General features: G+C 41.9%; 1 protein-coding gene across 7 annotated transcripts in view; it reads right to left on the bottom strand.

Moving 5' to 3' along the window:
* mical2a (microtubule associated monooxygenase, calponin and LIM domain containing 2a) overlaps positions 1 to 19,303 on the bottom strand; it is a 46,825-nt gene that overhangs the window by 12,308 nt on the left and 15,214 nt on the right. For 4 of the 7 annotated variants that reach the window (XM_085760733.1, XM_085760715.1, XM_085760724.1 and 1 more), the window contains exons 5-22: positions 19,047 to 19,148; positions 17,516 to 17,671; positions 16,925 to 17,025; positions 16,441 to 16,698; positions 15,680 to 15,795; positions 15,447 to 15,573; positions 15,245 to 15,335; positions 14,120 to 14,267; positions 11,963 to 12,162; positions 9,812 to 9,915; positions 9,583 to 9,651; positions 9,361 to 9,495; positions 8,893 to 9,000; positions 6,998 to 7,270; positions 5,226 to 5,333; positions 2,957 to 3,137; positions 2,044 to 2,120; positions 1,857 to 1,953 (exon numbers count right to left, since the gene is read on the bottom strand). In XM_085760733.1, the coding sequence (XP_085616859.1) occupies positions 1,857 to 1,953; positions 2,044 to 2,120; positions 2,957 to 3,137; positions 5,226 to 5,333; positions 6,998 to 7,270; positions 8,893 to 9,000; positions 9,361 to 9,495; positions 9,583 to 9,651; positions 9,812 to 9,915; positions 11,963 to 12,162; positions 14,120 to 14,267; positions 15,245 to 15,335; positions 15,447 to 15,573; positions 15,680 to 15,795; positions 16,441 to 16,698; positions 16,925 to 17,025; positions 17,516 to 17,671; positions 19,047 to 19,148 (2,451 nt within the window). Of the gene's footprint in view, positions 1 to 14; positions 1,954 to 2,043; positions 2,121 to 2,956; positions 3,138 to 5,225; positions 5,334 to 6,997; positions 7,271 to 8,892; positions 9,001 to 9,360; positions 9,496 to 9,582; positions 9,652 to 9,811; positions 9,916 to 11,962; positions 12,163 to 14,119; positions 14,268 to 15,244; positions 15,336 to 15,446; positions 15,574 to 15,679; positions 15,796 to 16,440; positions 16,699 to 16,924; positions 17,026 to 17,515; positions 17,672 to 19,046; positions 19,149 to 19,303 lie in introns of those variants that run through there. The other 3 variants (XM_085760706.1, XM_085760750.1, XM_085760758.1) reach the window with 3 other exon arrangements.

Here is a 19,303-nt window from a genome sequence, read left to right as displayed (position 1 = left end):
TAAAAACAGCTGAGTGCACAAAAGTAGAAAATGTTTATGAGAACAAACTGAATACTGACATTCGTTATGGAGAAGATATTTGTACGTTGGCACTGTTGTACAGTACGTGTTAACAATTTGCGCGACTGTCGTCGTGTTGTTTAACTTTAATATTATACAAGTCCAGTCAGTGTGTATGAAAACAGTTCTTTGGCATTTAAAAACAAACAAAAAACACTGAGGTTTCCCAGCTGTACTGCACTGTAAACAAAACATGTAGCTCATATTACCTGCAGCACATTCAGTAATTCAACATGTAGTAAAAGGCAGCACACAAAAAACATTATATTGCATATCCCAGATTATCATGTCGTAAACATTTGACATAATGCCTGAAGTTTCTGCAAATATCATTTTCAAATATTTTTTAAAAAACGTATTAAACAAAGCAACTCTAAAGTGCTTCAGAAGCATCATTAGATAGTGTGAGTGTGAATAGGAAGAAACTGTGCGTCTTATAGTCAAAGAGGTTTACAGTTGAACTTCCAACATCATGCTTTAAAATCAAGGCAAGAGCGGCAAGCACATTCAAACACAACACAGCAGGCTCGCCGGCTTCTATTGTCTACAGTAAGTCTGAAAACACGTCTTAAAGCAGTTATTTACGTAAAATGTCATTGTTTGCAACGTTATACAGGGAGAGGAGGAGCAGTGTCTGTCCTTTTTTGCCCTCATGGACTTTCTGAGAGTCGACTGTAGGTGGCAGCAAAGTAGAACTTAATAAATACTCCACATAGTCCACAGTATTATATAAAAGTCATGAGAGATATTTGGTGTCATTCATAAAAAAAAAAAGTAATTTAAAAAATCATAAACGGAGTGGTTAGAGTATAAAAAAACCTAATGAGCAAATTGTTAACCAATGTGTAAAACACACACACCTGCATATATGTATTGAAAGAAAAACATATGACTAGTCAAAGGAAGACCTGGTTGGTGGTCAGCGGTCACCTCACACCAGGCTTTTATTTTATCTATGTGACAGTTTCCTGCTACATCCACAAGGCAGTTCCAAAAGATAAAGTGCATCGAGTCAGTCAGACACAACCTGAGTTAAGAAATGATAACTGCAGGATCTGTTTTCCAAGACATTTTGTAAAAATGTTCAATTCTACAGCAATGGTGATTTTTCAGCAGTCTCAAGTCTTTAAGGCACTGACTACTACTTCAACCCTAAAGGTACTGGACAGTCTCCATATCTAACCACTGCTAAAATTGTTGCATTGTGCAGCTTTCGTTATCTGACGTTAACTGTCCCAACCCTCTGTAGTGAACTGCAAAAAGTTGCACGGGGCAAGTGATAGTGTCTCTTCTTTGGCTGGTGCATATGTACATCCAACACACTGGCAGCGAATCTAACTACAGTATCATCATTAACAGGCAGGTAAACATTTTAAATAAAGGTGCTTGTGCCCAGCTACAGAGGATAATATGACAAGAACACCTCAGCCACAGGTTTAACGGCAGTTGGAGCGATGTTCAATGGAGATTATTGACCGCTGAGAGAGTCTAGATGAGCCTGTGCCCGATTTGCTCCTGCAGCCACAGCAGCAGACGGTGGAAAGAGCTGGGCCCGTCAGGCACGGCCTCTGTGTACATCTGCAGCAGTACCTCTTGTAAAACAAACAGCAGGGGCAAGCTCATGCTCAGTAGCTCAAACAGGAATGCATAGTCCTGGGCGTTGTCCCTCAGGTGGCCAACGAGGGCCTGCGCCGTGTTACGCACACGGCAGGACAGATACCAGGGGGCGTTACACACCGTGCGAGTCACGCTGAGGGGCCAGCTCAGCTTTTTCCTTATGAACGAGCCGAAGGTACCTGCTGCAGGTTCACTCTGCAGGTCTGCTGTGCTGCCGGGCGGGGAGGTTTCTTCATCTGCAGCAGACGGCTCCTGAGCTCCAGCTCCATAACGATGCTGAAACAGAGAGAAGTGACAGAAATTGAGTTAAACCTCTTTACAATAAGTATTGGTAAAAAATCAGATAAACCGAAGTATATTACTCACTGAGCGTAGAGAGAAATTCCTCCGTAGGTTTGTCCCACTGTGACGTTGATCAAAATGAAGTTTGCAGTAAAGTTTCCCTGTAAAAATCACAGCAGAAATCAGCAAAACAGACTTGGTGTTTGTATTTTTTTCTGTTCTGTTTTTAAAGGGATAGTTCACCCAAAATTCAAATTTCACTCATTATCTACTCACCCTCATGTCGACTAAGGGCTGGGAGAAGTTTCAGAGTCCTCCGTGCCTTCTCTGAGTTACAGCGGGGCTCCGTGCAGCACTGCATGTCCATATGACGGTTGCAAACGGAGCTCACTTTTCTTCGTCCAAAAAGACACACCAAAAAAACATCCAAATACCTCCACACAGCTCGTCTGTAATGTCCCTCTTGTATTGAAGCCCCAACATGAGAAATTGTTCTGAAAAAAATTAAATAAGTCTATATTTTAAGCTTGTTTGTAGCGGAAGCTCCCAGTGTTGCTCTGCCAGAATCTCGCGCGATTTGCGGAGCCGTGAACTGGGTGTCTGTGCAAATCGCGCGAGATTTGCACAGACACAGGCAAAGCAGTGAACTGAGACACTGGGAGCTTCTGCTACAAACAAGCTTAAAACATAGACTTATTTAATTTTTTTCGGAACAATTTCTCATGTCGGGGCTTCAATACAAGAGGGACATTACAGACGAGCAGTATGGAGGTATTTGGATGTTTTTTGGTGTGTCTTTTTGGACAAAGAAAAGTGAGCTCCGTTTGCAACCGTCATATGGACATGTAGTGCTGCACCGAGCCCCGCTGTAACTCAGAGACGGCACGGAGGACTCTGAAACTTCTCCCAGCCCTTAGTCGACATGAGGGTAAGTAGATAATGAGTGAAATTTGAATTTTGGGTGAACTATTCCTTTAAGCTACTTGAGGATACAAACCCTGTTCAGAGTCGAAAGCGTGAGCTCCCTGTCGCAGAGCCGAGCTGCAGGTGGAACAGCGGAAACACTCCCTGTGGAAGTAGAGCCCCTCGGTGCAGATCCGCTCCACCATGTAAACGCGCTTGTCGCATGAGTGACACTTGTCGCCCGACGGGGGGAAGGCTCGGCGCAGTGAGCTGCCCTGAGAGACAGAGCAGAGTGACAGTCATCAACACAGAGTACAACACTGAAGTCATTCGAGCCTTCATTTTAACATCTCCCAGAAGTGAACATGCAAACATAAGATCACTGAATCTCTCAGCTGCCAATCACTATTGAATTTAAACTGGAGCTTTGTTTCTGCTTCACGAAAAAAATCTTCCAAACTTCTTAATAAGGAATCCTTGGTGAAGTCTTTATCCCTCTCTTTTGCTTTTTTTCATGTTCTTATCTTTTGATTTTAACTGTATTTTGCCTCATTCGTTGTTTGCCTTGTGTTTATTATTCTCTTTCTTCTGTTTTTTTTTCTTCTACTTGGAAAATACTCTGCAAATTTGTTTTGTTTTTTATTGTTATTACAATTTATTCTTGCATCTGGGTCCAAACATCAGCTCTTTCTTCTTATCAGTGAGGTTCTGGAGAAAAACTTGTGTCAAGAACAAACTTTCATGCTCAACATTTTTACTAACGTTGAGGATGTTGATATGACATGTTAGCAGAACTGTAATAACTTCACATTTTATTTTATTTTTCCTGAGTTTGCATTGTGAAATCTGAGAATGACTATGTATGCGTTTCATGTTCACCGAGTCTGTCTCGTAGGTGCTAAACACAGACAGGGAGTGTGACACTGTGAGCAGATGACATGAGGATAAGGAAAACACAAAGCCACGTTAATGATTTTCTTGTGAACGTCACTTCATGAATGTCTCAATGCTCAGGTGGCGTCTCGGTGACATTTTGAGTGACGGCTGAGATGAGAACGAGAGGAATGAGGCTCTGAGAATCTTTTCCCTCACTCACTCACTAACTAACGCTCAGACGAGAAGAAAGAAAAAGAATGTACGATAATTATAGAAAGAGGATAATCACCATGTTCTGTGCTCCATGGCTCTGAATAGAAACCATGTTGCTCTTCAAGAATTCAATTAGATCCAAACAAAAAACACACACACACACATGCATTGTAATTGTGTAGCGGGGAGCTGCTCCTTTATGTTTAATGTAAGTCTGTATGTAAGTCCTGCTCCAACATCTGGCTGCTGAGATGGAGCAGGCTGTTTGGGATGGGTGGAGCAGAGAAACCCACAAAGTGCCACCACAAGAACACACACTTCTGCTCTGCTGCTAATTAAAAGCACCAGAGGCTGAAACAGCAGTCAGAGAGAGAGAGAGAGAGCTGCCGTGCCAGAGTCTGGTTCTTTAGCATAGTATATCCGCCTGAGAACAAACATGACTACAATGTACAATGACTGCACTCTTGCTCCAGTTTATTAGGAACTCCTTACACCAGGGTAAGGCCACAGTTTTTTGGTTTTTGAAATTATGAAAAGTATTGTACAATATGGCAGGGAATCACAATATTTTATTTAGTTAGATATCTAACAACCATGACTACAGCAGCCCTGCAACAAATCTTGACTTCATAGGGTACTGATGATACTTAATGGTTATTTTACAGGCTGGAGTTTGTGGTGCCGTTGTGTTTTATGAATCTATTGTCTTTGATATAATATTACAGTAGCCTATATATGTACCTAATAAACTGGCACTGAGTTAAGACCACTGAAAAACAAACATCTGGCTAAAATGTGCTTTCCAAACAAACCAGTCATGGTTAGTAACAAATTAACAGTAAAACATAAAAACAATCCTACTTTCTTTCAGTGCTCAGACTGATTGATTAGCGAAAGATTCAAAAATCTTTTTGCAGATAAAAAAGTTAAGGTACTGTATAGCTGAGAAAAATTATATCAACGGTGAAAAAAAGGACAAATAGAGGAAGAATTACTGAAATAATAAGGGACACATTAGACATTACTAATGAGCTGGAGCAAAGAAACCAAAAAACTATGTAATTTATTTATTATGAGAGAATTTCCTGAATCTAAATATAGAAAAAAAATCTACACTGTATCAAGTAATAGATGAAAGAGAAAATTGGCTGCATGCAACACTTGTGATTCCAAACGTGAAGTATTTCAAACATGCAAATACACACACTGTGACAGGCAGGTGGTGCAAAACACAAAACCAGGGTGGGGTCACAGATGGAGCTGGAGATAGTCACCTTGACCACAGCAGAGCTGTCTCCTGTGAACAGTCCACTAAGGTGAACGGCTTTTTCCTTTATACTCTTTGTGTGAAACTCTCTAGTCTGTTGTGTCTGAGCTTTTTTCTGCAGGATGACACGAGGCACAGGAACAAAAGAACAACCATGAGTGTCGCCTCCTCAGCAGAGTGAAATGAAAAAAAAAAAAGAAAAGCCTTTTTTCTGTGTAGACACAATTAGGTAGATTAATATCCACTTAATGAGCCCTGCACAGTTAAACAATGAAAGACCTCTCTGTTCTGCTTTCCCAATAAGAAGCAGGATTTGACAGCTATGTATGTTTTGCCGTGAGGAGAACAATAACGTAGCTGTGTGTGGAACGAAGGCCGCCTTATTACATTAATTTCACACCCCACTTGATGTGGTTACTCATACTGCACTGGGACAGAAAACTGAGACGAGTTCATCAGTTCAGCCAAAATACATCAGCATTAATAAATCACATGGTGAAGTATCGAGACTAAGGCAAATTTCACAGCACATAGATAAAAGTATAATAATTACATCTAAATTTAGTTTAAAAGAAAGCCATATTCAAAGTTAGATTATCTACACAGTGATAATATGACTGTGAAGGAACAGTTCCTCTATTCATATTGTTATTAGCGGAGTTAAAGGATCATTATCGCTTATGTCTCTATGTTAAATCTGTACCAAGAGCCCAAGGGCAGTTAGGGCCCAGTTTAAGCAAAGGACACAGTGAGTGTCTCTCTGTCTAAAGTTCAAAAATCCCCCTGACAACACCTCTGTACTGTATCTGAATAAAAAAAACACTATAAGAAGTGACTGCAGTCAGTTTTTGGGGCCAAAATGTAGCTGCAGCACACAATTCTCCCATAGGTTGCAAACTGTCTTTTGTAAAAATGAATTAAATGATTGAGACAGATCTTTTTAATAAGTCACCGTTTGGGAGCTGTATAGTTGAACTTTACAAGAAAGCCAGACTGTCTGTCTCCACCTGGCTCCAATAGTTGATGCTAAGCTAATCACCTTCTGGCTCCAGCAGCTCTGCACTAAAAGAACAGGTAGTGTATGAACGTGGCATCAATCTAATCATCTAACCTGTCAAACTGCCTGTAATGATAGCGCTGCAGGCCTATGTCTTATGCCTATTATGTCAGCTATAAATAAGAGCATCGTGCAACATTTTAACACATTCATATTAAGATATAATGCCCATCTGTCATAAAAAACTAAAATATATCTCATATTTAAGGAGAAGAAGTCCAATAAATCTTGCCTATAAGTTTTAAAACTAACCCAACACCATTAAAATAAGGCGTCTTTGTGGAGTTTTTTTTCTTTATGTTGTCTGTTTCCTGCATTTATAAGATCAGGTGAAGCAGCATTTGAAACAACACACTTTGCCAGTTCAACTCTGCACTAAATGACTTAATAACATGAACAATTTTGCAGGCCTGCTCCGCACAGACGCAGACCGGTCAATAATCCGACTGTGTCTGCCTCGGCCTGTGCCAGGTCTGTGCGCCTGCTCTTTCCATTTTTGCCCGACCGGATAATTAGGGGCTGACTTCATCCATCTGACTGCACATTACGCAAAACCTAAATGTATAATCAGGGTGTAATATATAATCAACATTCTGCCGGGGCTTTTCTGGAACAATCACAACAATCACAAGAGTTTAGGCAAAAAGAGGACAGAGAGGAAAACAGAAGAGGAAAGGAAATAAAGAAGGTAGTAGAGATATGAGAGAGGAGATAGCGTTCACCTCAGAGACGTGCTCGTCCACCTCCCTGAGGCGCTGGAGGACTCTTGACATGAATTGGATTGCAGATTGGCAGGAGGGAGAAGGAGCAGAGGGGTCTGCGCTCTCAGACTGAGGCTCAGGCTTCGTCTCAGTGTGTGTTAGATCAACGTGTCTGAGCTTCACTATGGAAAATGGATGCTGAGGCTCAGGCTCAGGCTGGATCTGGGGTTTGGGCAGAGTCTTTGGCGGCAGACGGACTAACTGCTCTGCTGCTTTTCTGAGACTGACTTCGAACTGAAAGGGATAAAATACAGTACAGCAGTGCACACGTGAGCTGTGGTTCGTTTGGTTCCTCATCGAGTTACTAAACAGTGAAAAGTTTGAATTTATTGTTATTTTTAACCTTCAGTGTGGAGGAGTGTGTAGATCATTTAAAAGAAAAACCCATACAGGTGGTTTTATATGTTTCAGTCTATTAACTATGAATTATGAACTCTTTGCTGAGCTGCCAGCCACTTTCAAAGCAAAGTGCAAGTTTCTGAGATTGATTTCTTACCCTCCTGACGGGCGCGAGTCCTGCCAGCGCAGCATGAAAAGCAGCTTGCATAGGTAATCCATTAGAGCGAATACATTCTGCCTGCTTCATGTTTTGCCAGAGTTATGTAATCATCACATGGTAATGCAGTTGGGAGTGAGGAACCATTTTTCAAGCGTTGACTTTGCGTGTCAACAGCCGAGAGCAAAAATTCAAATGAAATTCACATTATCTTCATTCTTCTTCACACTCATGTTTCCCTTTTGTTTTTTCCTGGCGGATATGATTTTGAGCTCATGAATACAATGCTCTGAGCTCAGCGACTACACTTGTATGCAGAGAGGGTTATCATCTGGTTTGTTTAGATATTGGGGAGAAATTATATAAGTGTGTACTGTATTAGTTTCTAATTACCAGACATATTCAGTGGGATGTTACATGTGGGACTGGAGGATGTGCTAAAGTCAGAGAAGCTGATTCTATGGTGGCCCTGAGGGCTCAACACACTGAAATCAACAAATATGATCCAAATTCAGTCCCATAACACCAACAAGTGTTTCCAATGGACACAACACATGAAGGTGAAGGCTGATGGGTTCAAGTCCAACCTGTGGCCCCCCGACCCCTCATCACCTTCTCTATTTCTTCTCAACTTTGGTGTCTCTGTCTCACTGTTGCTATTAAGGCAAATACTAAAAATTTAATATCATAAGAATAACTTAAAGAGAAATAAAAGTGATGAACCTGCCTGTGACGTACTTGTGATTCAATGCTTTTAACGTGAAAAGTCACAATTGAGCATTAAACAAGAACAACAGCAGCAGGTTTGCGTATTTGCATGTGTTTTGTTCAACTGCAGTGTGTTGAGTTGAGCCCTCAAGGCCACCGTACAATTCACTCTGTCTCATTTTACAGTCGACTCTTGACCAAACAGAGAAGTCTTGACTTGACCCTAAAGATGAACTTCTATCAAACTCAGAACTTGCACAGACCTCTGGCATAACTTGAATTGTTTCCACTTTCCAAATTTAATTTTTTGGAGCTCATAGTTTGGTTTTTTTACTAGACTGGTGTAGTTTCTGGTCTTACATAACTATATAGTTATCTATGGCTGCAGTGACACGTTCAGTTATTTTCTGAAGGGAAATTAGAGCCCAAGTCAGTCATGACTAAAGAATGTAAAACCACCGGTATGGTCTGTTAAATATCCAAACTCCTATTTAAGGTAAATTATATTGTTTGAGTTTTACACGTGGCTGGTGTATTTGAGGAACATGTACATATATAGGATGTGCTTACAAGTCTGTATGTTTGGCTTATTCTGTACCACACGTATGTATGCTGTGTAGCATTAGTGTCTTAAGTGACATCTTCTGTCAACCTGTGTCTCAGGTGGAGGTCTAGGTGGCACTGGGGGCCTGGGTTTTTTGTGCAGACGGAAGTCGACCAAGACAAGGGTTTGCATCGGGAATGACCTCTCACAGTCTGACTGAGATTGTGCAGAAAAATGTCAGGAAGACGGTTAATAAAGAGTCAGAAAAGGAGCAAAGGCTGAAAAGATTAGACGCTGGAAATAACAGACAAGAGAAAGACTTTTGTTACATTAGCAGAGGGAAAGTTTTGTCAGATTAAAACCACAGACCACTGTCAGAGCTCCAGCTCACAACAAGGGAAATTTAAAACATATTTATGATGCATGAAAAAGAGGGCAAACCGCCACATTTAACTTTCTGTAGTCAGGAAAATAAAATGTAAAAAGTATCTGTAGACAGATAGATGAATAGATACATAAATTAAGCATATACACACTAAATCATACTACAGTAAATTAAAATCTACAGGCCCATACCTGTGTTCTGCGGATCGTGTGGTTGGGTGAGCTTTCAAACTTGGCCAGCAGCTGAGTGGCCATTGAACGCACTTTATTTTCCTTAGGATCCTGACCCTCTTGCACAGAGGAGCCGTTACTGGACAGATTGGTGGCCTAAAGGGAGAGAGATTACACTGAGTATATTACATGTCTCACACAGCAGTGGTTGGTTTTTGAATTGAAAGTAGTTCATTAACAAACCTCCTCCAAATAACAGAATTTTCGCCTCCTTTTGTAAATCGGGTCCGAACCGTCTGACTTCTTCTCATTCTAAAAAAAAGAGTAAAGACTGAGTACCCAGCAGGCCCAAGAAGAGGAATTTCAAACCAGCATTTTGTATTAAATATATATATGAAGATAAAATGAATCCCAGGCAGAGATGTCAACACGTTGTAGTCCATCAGGTGTAAAAATGTCAGGGTGGAGTTACCTTTGGAACACGTTTCCTGGGAGCAGCAAGATTGAGCACATTATTATTACTTCTGACTTCCTTAGATGGATAATCTTCATTGTTTTCGTCCACTCCTCTGGGGCCTGCAGAGCAACACGTGACTGCATTAGTGTTTTCACATTTTCCACTATGCACAGCCATAAATGTCAGATAATATCAATGCATTATGCCTTTAAAGATTAGCAAGGTTATGGGAATGGTCTGGGGGGAAAAAGAGGGGTGTATTTATGAAGAGGGAAGTTCCCATAAAAACAAAACTTTGGTTAATCACTCGGCTGCAGGTGAGAGGAAGGTGAGTTTGTGTTAGAGGTTAAATAAAACAACACAGGTGAACATAATGTCTCGGTCTTCTGTGGAGACGAGCAGCTGTTTTCATGTTGTCAAGAATGTACGACTACTGGAGTCCACACAGTCCACCGCCGTGGTACAAATACACATTCCAGTCATGCCACTATACATGACTGAGTTTTTACAGGAAACCAAAAGACATTTAATACCTTCGCCTGGAATTTAAGTGTTTTTGTTTTTTTTTGTCATTTGTACTGTACATATTTTAGTCAACAAACCAGAATCAAAGAAGAGGAAAGCAGTAGGCCTCAATGACTACAGCTGATGAAACAGTAGAATCAGAGAGTAGAGAAGAGTTGACCAGAGTGTATCAGAGCGTAGTAGAGTAGATAAGAGTAGAGTATCAGATCGTAGCAGAATGTAGAGTAGAGTAGAGTAGAATCCAGTACAGTTGATAAGATCATAGCAGAATGTAAAGTAGATTAGATTAGAGTAGAACATGGTGTGGTGTAGAGTAGAGTAGAATACAGTATAGTACAGACGATCGTAGAAGAATGTAGAGTAGAGTAGAGTAGAGTAGAGTAGAGTAGAGTAGAGTAGAGTAGAACAGCATAGCACAGAGTAGAGTAGAGTAGAACACAGTACAGTACAGTACATACAGTACGATCGTAGAAGAATGTAGAGTGGAGTGGAGTAGAGTAGAGTAGAGTAGAGTAGAGTAGAGTAGAGTAGAACAGCATAGCGTAGAGTAGAGTAGAACGGCATATCATAGAGTAGAGTAGAGTAGAACAGCATAGCATAGAGTAGAGTAGAGTAAAGTAGAGTAGAGTAAAGTAGAGTAGAACAGCATATCGTAGAGTAGAGTAGAGTAGAGTAGAGTAGAACAGCGTAGCATGGAGTAGAGTAGAACAGCATAGCACAGAGTAGAGTAGAGTAGAGTAGAGTAGAGTAGAGTAGAGTAGAATAGAGTAGAACAGCATATCGTAGAGTAGAGTAGAGTAGAGTAGAGTAGAGTAGAGTAGAGTAGAACAGCATAGCATGGAGTAGAGTTTAACAGCGTAGCATGGTGTAGAGTAGAGTAGAGTAAAGTAGAACAGCATAGCATGGTGTAGAGTAGAGTAGAGTAGAGTAGAGTAGAGTAGAGTAGAGTAGAGTAGAGTAGGATGAGTCAAGTGGAGTCAGGGGAAACCAATAGAGAAGAGTAGAGTTGAGTCCAGTGCAGTAAAGCAGAGTTGAGTGAAGCCAAACAGAGATCAGTAAAGACAAGTAGACGACAGAACAATAGAATCAGATGAAGTACAACAGTGCAGAGCAGAACAGCCACTAGAGAGGAGTAGAGTCAAGTAGAGTCAAGTAGAGTAGAGTAGAGTCAAGTAGAGTCAAGTAGAGTAGAGTAGAGTGAAGTAGAGTCAAGTAGAGTAGAGTAGAGTCAAGTAGAGTAGAGTAGAGTCAAGTAGAGTAGAGTAGAGTGAAGTAGAGTAGAGTAGAGTGAAGTAGAGTCAAGTAGAGTCAAGTAGAGTGAAGTAGAGTGAAGTAGAGTAGAGTAGAGTGAAGTAGAGTCAAGTAGAGTGAAGTAGAGTAGAGTAGAGTGAAGTAGAGTAGAGTAGAGTGAAGTAGAGTAGAGTAGAGTGAAGTAGAGTCAAGTAGAGTGAAGTAGAGTGAAGTAGAGTAGAGTAGAGTCAAGTAGAGTAGAGTAGAGTGAAGTAGAGTAGAGTAGAGTGAAGTAGAGTAGAGTAGAGTCAAGTAGAGTCAAGTAGAGTCAAGTAGAGTGAAGTAGAGTGAAGTAGAGTAGAGTAGAGTGAAGTAGAGTCAAGTAGAGTGAAGTAGAGTAGAGTAGAGCACCTGCAGCAGGTAGAGGCGTTCCTCTGAAGAGCTCGTAGAACTTGGACAGGTAGCAGTTCATGCGGCTCTTGTCCAGCTCCTCTCCTGCTCTCAGCTCCTTCACGCAGGTGAACGGTCGGATCCCAAACTCCCTCTCGCTGATGTCGAAGGCCAGTTGGAGGTTCGCAGCCTCGTCCTCTTCATTCAGAGACTCAAAATCACTGAGGGAGGCAGAAAAGGACAAAGAGAAGATGGTTATTGCGTGAAAATATCAGCACCACAGTTTCAGTTTCAGTTTAATCAGAGTTTCTTTCAACATATTTACACTTTTACTGTTTCTTAAATGTAGAGTCACATTGATTTAAAGGAATAGTTCACCAAAAAATGAAATTCAGTCATTAGTGACTCACCCTCATGCATCTGGAGACCCGGGAGGCTGGTTCGTAGTCCAACGAAAACTTTATAAGAGAGTCAATAGCGCCCGACACAAAAACGTCCATAAAACTACACAAAAACCATTTAATATTCCTCCATACTGCTCGTCCGCTGCAATCCAAGTGTCCTGAAGGGATATAGTCCAGAGTTTACCCGAAACAACGTCATTGAAGACATTACAGCCTAAACAGTCCTGTATTGAATTTGCCTGGGGCGCGGTCTGATGTTCACGTGATGCACGCGGACGTGACCGGACTTGCCTAAATGACGTTGTTTCGGGTAAACTCTGGACTATATCTCTTCAGGACACTTGGATTGCCACGGACGAACGGTGTGGAGGAATTTTTTGTGTCAGGCCCTATTTTTATCATATAAAGTTGTCATGGGCTATGAACCCCCCTCCCGGGTCTCCAGATGCACTTTGAGGAATAAAAAATATATTCATCAGCATGAGGGTGAGTCAATAATGAATTTTATTTTTTGGTGAACTAATCCTTTAAGGTGAATATTGATACAAGATGGCTGCAGTGAGGTTTCTAACTCAAACTGTTTCCTAACAGAGTGAGCAAGAGAGTAAGATAATACACACTTTGATATGAAAACGGGAGACGTCAGCACAATGGAACGACTTTTCACTGAAACTTATCTCCTTCAACTTTCAACCTTGTATAAAAAAAAAATGTCTGTCTCACACTGTGGGAGCAAATGGCAGCAAATTACAACTAAATGTGAGAAAAAGAAAACAGCCGTGACGTCTCTCCGCCTGCACTGACAGTGTCCAGTCACCGACAGACATAATGTAAGAGGAGAGCGGTAACCGAGCAGCAGCAGCAGCAGCAGCAGCAGCAGGACACACAAACTTTGGAGTCGCTCTGAACGTACAGACGCTCGCTCTCTGTGCTGACAGACGTATGGAGGAGGGAAAACGGGGGGAAAAAAACACCATCGGTTCCTGGAAAACTCACAGCACCACATGAAATTGTCGTGGCATTCGGCGGAGTACGAAGGCAATAATTAAAGAGCGAGAGGATATAATTAGATTTGTAAATGCACTAATCTACAATTGCACAGACGAATTCCATGCTGTGCGAGGCAGCCTGACCCTTCAGAAAAAGTGGAAACTAAGGTACAGTTTCTGCTTTCTAAGGAGGATTTGTTGTTCTCTAAGCAGAAACCAAAGGACACTAAGTCCTACTACATGAGCTGTGTTTTTTTTCTCCACAGCTCCAGATCAGCATGATTTTGAATTATACATCAATCAGCCATGGCATTAAAACAAGAAACAGCTTTTTATTCTTGTTAAACCATTAGTAATTTGATTAAAACTTCATTTAGTTAGTTTTAATTTTTCATTTTCATGGCTCAAAAATAGTAAACGGATCAGTCACAACATAAAAAACCACTGACCCGTTTTTATGTCTCAATAATAATCATTTTTGACTGATGTGAAATGTGCACATCTGCATCTGAACACTCCACTAGCTTCATATATACAAAATCTGTATGTGCGAAGTCTTTTTCTCATCTATCAGCACTTTAAAAAGCTGTTGTGAGGAGGAGGCCGACGTCGGCGCAGCAGGGAAGACTCGCAAGATAAACTGGTCGCTCCCATGCCGAGCATATTTAACACACCCTTTAGAAATAGTTTTCCTCACAGAGAGCTGGTCTATTCGTGTGAGCGCACTCGGGCATTGAATGCTGCAAAGAGATGCGATGTTAATATCTGATGTGTGCACATCGTACATCAGCTGAGGGTTGAACTTGTGGATGAGGGCACAGAGGGCGATGCCGCTCTGCCAAGAAGACGTCAGATCGGTGATCGTCACATTCCTGTAGCCCTCCGTCTGTTTTTGGCACCAGGTGAGAAGCCTGGCCGGTCGGATCTCTGACTCTACAAAAGAAAACATTGAAAGTCACATCGTGTAGGCGTACGAACACTGTGCCGGTAAATAAGGCCATGACAGGAGAGGTGGGATCGGTCGATGAAGTATGTACAGAGCTCTGTCTGAACATGTACGTCCTCGCTGCCTTTGAGTTACTTCGGTCCAACGTAAAGCTCAGTTCAGTCTTTACTGTTCCCTGAGCAGATTTAACCAGACTTTGATCTCTCAGCAGAACCATAACAAAACATTGTCATAAATACGGACACATGTTTACCTTGCGCCTCATATATACATTTCAAAATGATGTAAGAGTTTTTTTTTGTTTATAGACAGGGACATAAAGTAATGTTGACCTTGGAGAGGGAGATGTGTGTATTTGACGGTTTCTACCACAACCCTGCAGCTGTTCTCTCACAGCTTCCTCCTTCTACTCAACCCACATGTAAAAATAAACCTCAGCTAGTGACTTTTATTCCCTAAACTGAAGTTAATTCTGGCTCCTTACTACTTCTGTTAGAGCGAAAAGGACAAAAGAAACATAAGTTATAATATGTTATCATGTGAGAATCCTTGTAAAGTAACAGAAGAGAGTCAGGCAGCGACAGTCTTTGCTTTTAACCTGTAGATTTACCCATAAAAACTTTTTGTTTTTGTTTTTTTGGAAAACATTATGAGGTCACAGTGAAGTTGACCTTTGGAATACAAAATCATATCACTTTATCATTTCGTCTTATCAGACATTTACGTGTCCTTTTGTAATAATTAGTGTATGAATTTCTGAGTTATGTCCAAAAATATGTTTGATAAAAACCCAATGACCCTGACATTTGCCCTATGACCTTTCACCACCCAATTTTTATAATCTTTGAGATCAAGTGAATTATTTATGTTCAAGATCTTGTGTACATAAGCATGGGATGGGCAGACAAGTTGAAAACATTATGTCACAGCAGCACAGGAATCTGTCAGTTCCTGTTAAACCTACCTCGTCTGTGGAGATTGACAGGCCGTCGTATGGTAGCAGCACGCTCCAGAGAGCAGGAATTCAGCTCTGCGCTGATGTACAAGTGACGCACCTGAAACAGAAAGGAGAAAAAAAAAATGAGTCCAACACCTACAGACAGATGGTAATAATCTGATATTGTCAGAGTGAGTCCTCCTCCTCCTCCTCCTCCTCCTCCTCTCACCTGGAGCGGCCTGACACAGGAGGAGTTGAGGTTGGGGTATCGAGTTGCAGGGTCGACAGTGTACTGTTCAAAGTTTTTGGCGATGTTTTCTGGTGTAGTCTGTGGAAGCAGCCTGTAAATACTCTCCCTGCAGAAACGAAAGAAACAAATGAGCGCTGCACAGCGATTTGTCAACATCTAAACACTCGCATATGTGTGTGAGTGAGTGTGTTGAGTGTGTGTGTGTACTGTACCTCTCTGCCAGCACCTCCAGGACTGTCCGACCCTGAGCCCAGCTCTTCACCATCCAGGCCGTGTCGAAGGCAGCCAGGAAGCCTCTGGCACAACCCGTCCCCATCGGCCAGAACGGCTGCAGAGGAACACACAACAAATATATGAACATGTGTGAGTCAGTGCACGAGAGGACACAAAACAACAATATTTTGAAATATTAGAAAATCAATGTGGCAAATATTGTGATGAGACTGGGAGCATAAGAGTGGAAAAATGTTGCTGGACATAGTCGGGTGTCAGGGTAGACAAAGCTCAGGAGATAGGGCATATGTGCAGGAAAGGGGTTGATGGATGGATGTTTAGTTGTCATACGTGTGTGTCCGTTATGAAACTGAAATTAAAATATAATGGAAAAATATTTAAATAAAAGGAAAAAACAGAGGAGAAAAAAATCTGATCTGGATAAATGACTCTCAAACATCTTTCTCTCTCTTGCCTCAGTGACTGGTAACTCCATCAACAACTCTGCCTAGAGCGATGAGCTGGAGTCTCACACAGCACTGGAACGGGACCAGTTGCCGGCACCGTAACAAACCCTTCCCTGCTTTGTCCGACACTCCTCACTCTGCAACATCTGGCAGGAGTCACCGGAGCGCCTGAGCCATGACTGCCAGATTCTGTAACAGCCTCTTCTTCTCCGAGGCTCCTAAAACACACCACTGCCTCCCTGAGCTCACACACTCACAGATACACAGCTTCATCTTCTTCTTTTTCTTCTTACCTCCAGCAGACTGTCTCCAACCAGCGCCACCAGCAGCTGGTGTCCAAACCTCTCCCTGACCAGAGCGGCGTTCTCCGAGGCGTACATGCTTGTGAAGTCAAACATTGCTACATCTGGCTGCCCGCAGTGGTTCATGGCAAAATCCAACGTGGGAAGTTGATAGTTGGTGCCAAAGTCAGCAGCCTCGCGGGCGTAGCACAGCAGAGCTTCCTGGTTAACGTTCTCACTGCTCAGCAGCTTCTGGATGTCGATGTAATCCTGTTGAAGAAGCGTGAGAGTCAGGGGGAGTTCACACAGGCCAAGTCTGAGCTTAGCACTTCTAACAGGCTACGATTCATTTGCTTATGATCTGTTCCCATGGAGAGTTTTTGTTAATAATGCTGCACAGATGCCAGATGAAACCAGTGCTGTATATCAAAAATGCATGAAATAATAAAACAGATATTGGATTTTATACAACGAGCCTGAGGTCAATTCAACTTACATTGATGACAACACCCTTTTCAAGCAGACTCTGTTTCTTGGCAGTCATGACAAAGTAATGTGTGTTGTCCCTGTAGTACACGATGTTCTCCAGATCGATACCTGCAAGACATGAAACACTTTTAATATGACTACAACTTTAAAAACGCATCAACAAGAAAACCCAAGGCAGTGAATGTCCTACACACAATAACACACAGCTGTGCTAACTTGGTGCTGTATTGCTGAAGATAATCAATGAACTGAGTGTACTCTGTATGACAGTGTTTTTCAACCTTGGGGTCGGGACCCCACATGGGGTCGCCTGGAAATCAAATGGGGTCGCCTGAAAGTAATTTTTATTCTTCTTAAAATTATGAATAAAAACACCATGCACTGTATTCTATACTTTCACTTTCTCAAATATAAATCGAGTACAGATGTAGTATAAAATGCAGAATATAAAAATATCTGAGCTGGCGCATCTTGATTGACGACTGTGATCACACAGTCAAAATGGGGTGACTAGCCAAAAAAGGTTGGGAACCACTGCTGTATGATCATCACACATGAATATCAATGTATGTGGCCCAACAGTGCCTCTTTCTCCCACCTGTCTCCTCTTTGAGGTCAAGAAAGAACTTCTGGTTGAAGATGAAGGCCACTCCGCTGATCTCCTCCACCTTGGCCTCTGCCGTGGTGTTCCTGTTGATGAAGTTGGCCGTGATGGCGATCGCCAGTTTACCCCTGAACTCCTTCCTCCTGAAACCTGGCAGAGAGACAGAGAGTGAGAGAGGGACGTGGGGGGAAAAAAGAGATACAATGAAACAGAAAACAGGAAAGCAGAAGAAGCCGTAAGCCATAATTACAAAGCAGTTATTATCGGATAAGAGGCAGTTTACCAAAGCCTAGCCTCCATACAGTCAGGGGATTGTAGGAAGCACCAGGAATTAAATGCTTCCATCAAAGTTAAATGCTGTTTGCTTAATTGCGAGAACAAAACCAAAACACCAAGCAGACGTCAAATAGACTAAAATGAAGGTTCATCATTTGACCTGTGGAACAACTTCTCTACCCTGAATGTCACTGACTCCAAAGGAAAAGACAAGTGATGTATGAGAACTAAGGCAACAAAACTAAGGGCTTGAACTTGTGTTACAACTTCCCCACACAGCCGCTGTTAAAACTCACAAAGGGACTTTTCTCCTTTCTGTCACCTCATCCCTCTTCAAAGGTCCTCAACAATCAACAGAGCGCGGATCTAATTGTATTTAACTCCGTGGCACAAAAGCAGGCTCACTGCAGGGGAAAATCATTCCCCAAGGCTTCTTCATAATTTGAGAATGAGCTAGACGTCTCGTTCGGCCCCCCAAAAATGTCCTTTTTAGGAATAAGCATCTGATGTGAATTGGTTGTTAGATGACAGCATTTTTAAGGAGAGAGACCAAAAACAGTGAGACATAGAAGATGGAGTGAGTCCAGCATGAATGCATCAGCTGCTGCGCTGAGCCCCGGCTCGGCTCTATTTATGTAGACAACTTTTAGTGGTTTCATGTGTTGCTTTTCCCCACTGGGAGACATCAATGGCTTCATACAAGTGTAGGCTTACAGAAGGTGAGTTTCATTTATAGAGGTAATGCCGCACAAGTTATTCAGTTATTCAAAGAGAGTGTCCAGAAACAACAATGTGGGACGTCTGTATGAAGCTGCGCTGGGTTTTAACTCATTATGTGAATGTCAAACTCTTAAAAAGACTGTTTGTTCCATGTGATACGTCAATAGATTTTCACAGTAGTGCAAACAGATGAATGAATGACTGGTCAAACAATGTTGGCATGAGAAAACATGTTGATTACTTTATCTAGGACGCTCAGACACTCACTTACACAATACAGTATGTTCAGCTGCTGGATGTTATGTTAAGATGCACATCAAAAACAACAAGAGACAATAGGTTTAACTAAAAAAATCAGCATTTGTGCAGGATTATGTGAGTTTTTTTAGCCTCTAGTAACTAGATAGTGGGAGACTAACACTTGTATCACAGCTTGTGCCTTGATGTGAGACTTTGTTGTCAGCTTTTTGAAAGGTCAGTACATCCTGGAGGCCTCTATACTGATCTTGTCTTTTCTTTTTCTTCTCACCTTCCAAAGTATTCCTACGTCCGTCTGCCCCCACCACGACATCAAACTCAAAGTTAGCCACAGGGTGATCAGCGGGTCGGATTCCAGCCCTCCACCCGAGCCCTGAACAAAGACATAGAAAGAGTGTGAGAGGGGTGAGAGGGAGAGAGAGAGAGAGAAAAAAAACAACCTACATGATATAAATCCTGGACACATTCCCTTTGTGCTGTTCCCCCCTCCACCAAACAATCAGCTGTGGTATGTCAGCGGATAAGGGT

The sequence above is a fragment of the Trachurus japonicus genome, chromosome 3 (assembly GCF_045865225.1).
Source record: "Trachurus japonicus isolate A0001 chromosome 3, Traja_1.0".
In the NCBI taxonomy this organism is placed as follows: Eukaryota; Metazoa; Chordata; class Actinopteri; order Carangiformes; family Carangidae; genus Trachurus; species Trachurus japonicus.
Note: the sequence above shows the minus strand (reverse complement) of the source record. Positions and strands in the feature narration are given on the sequence as shown.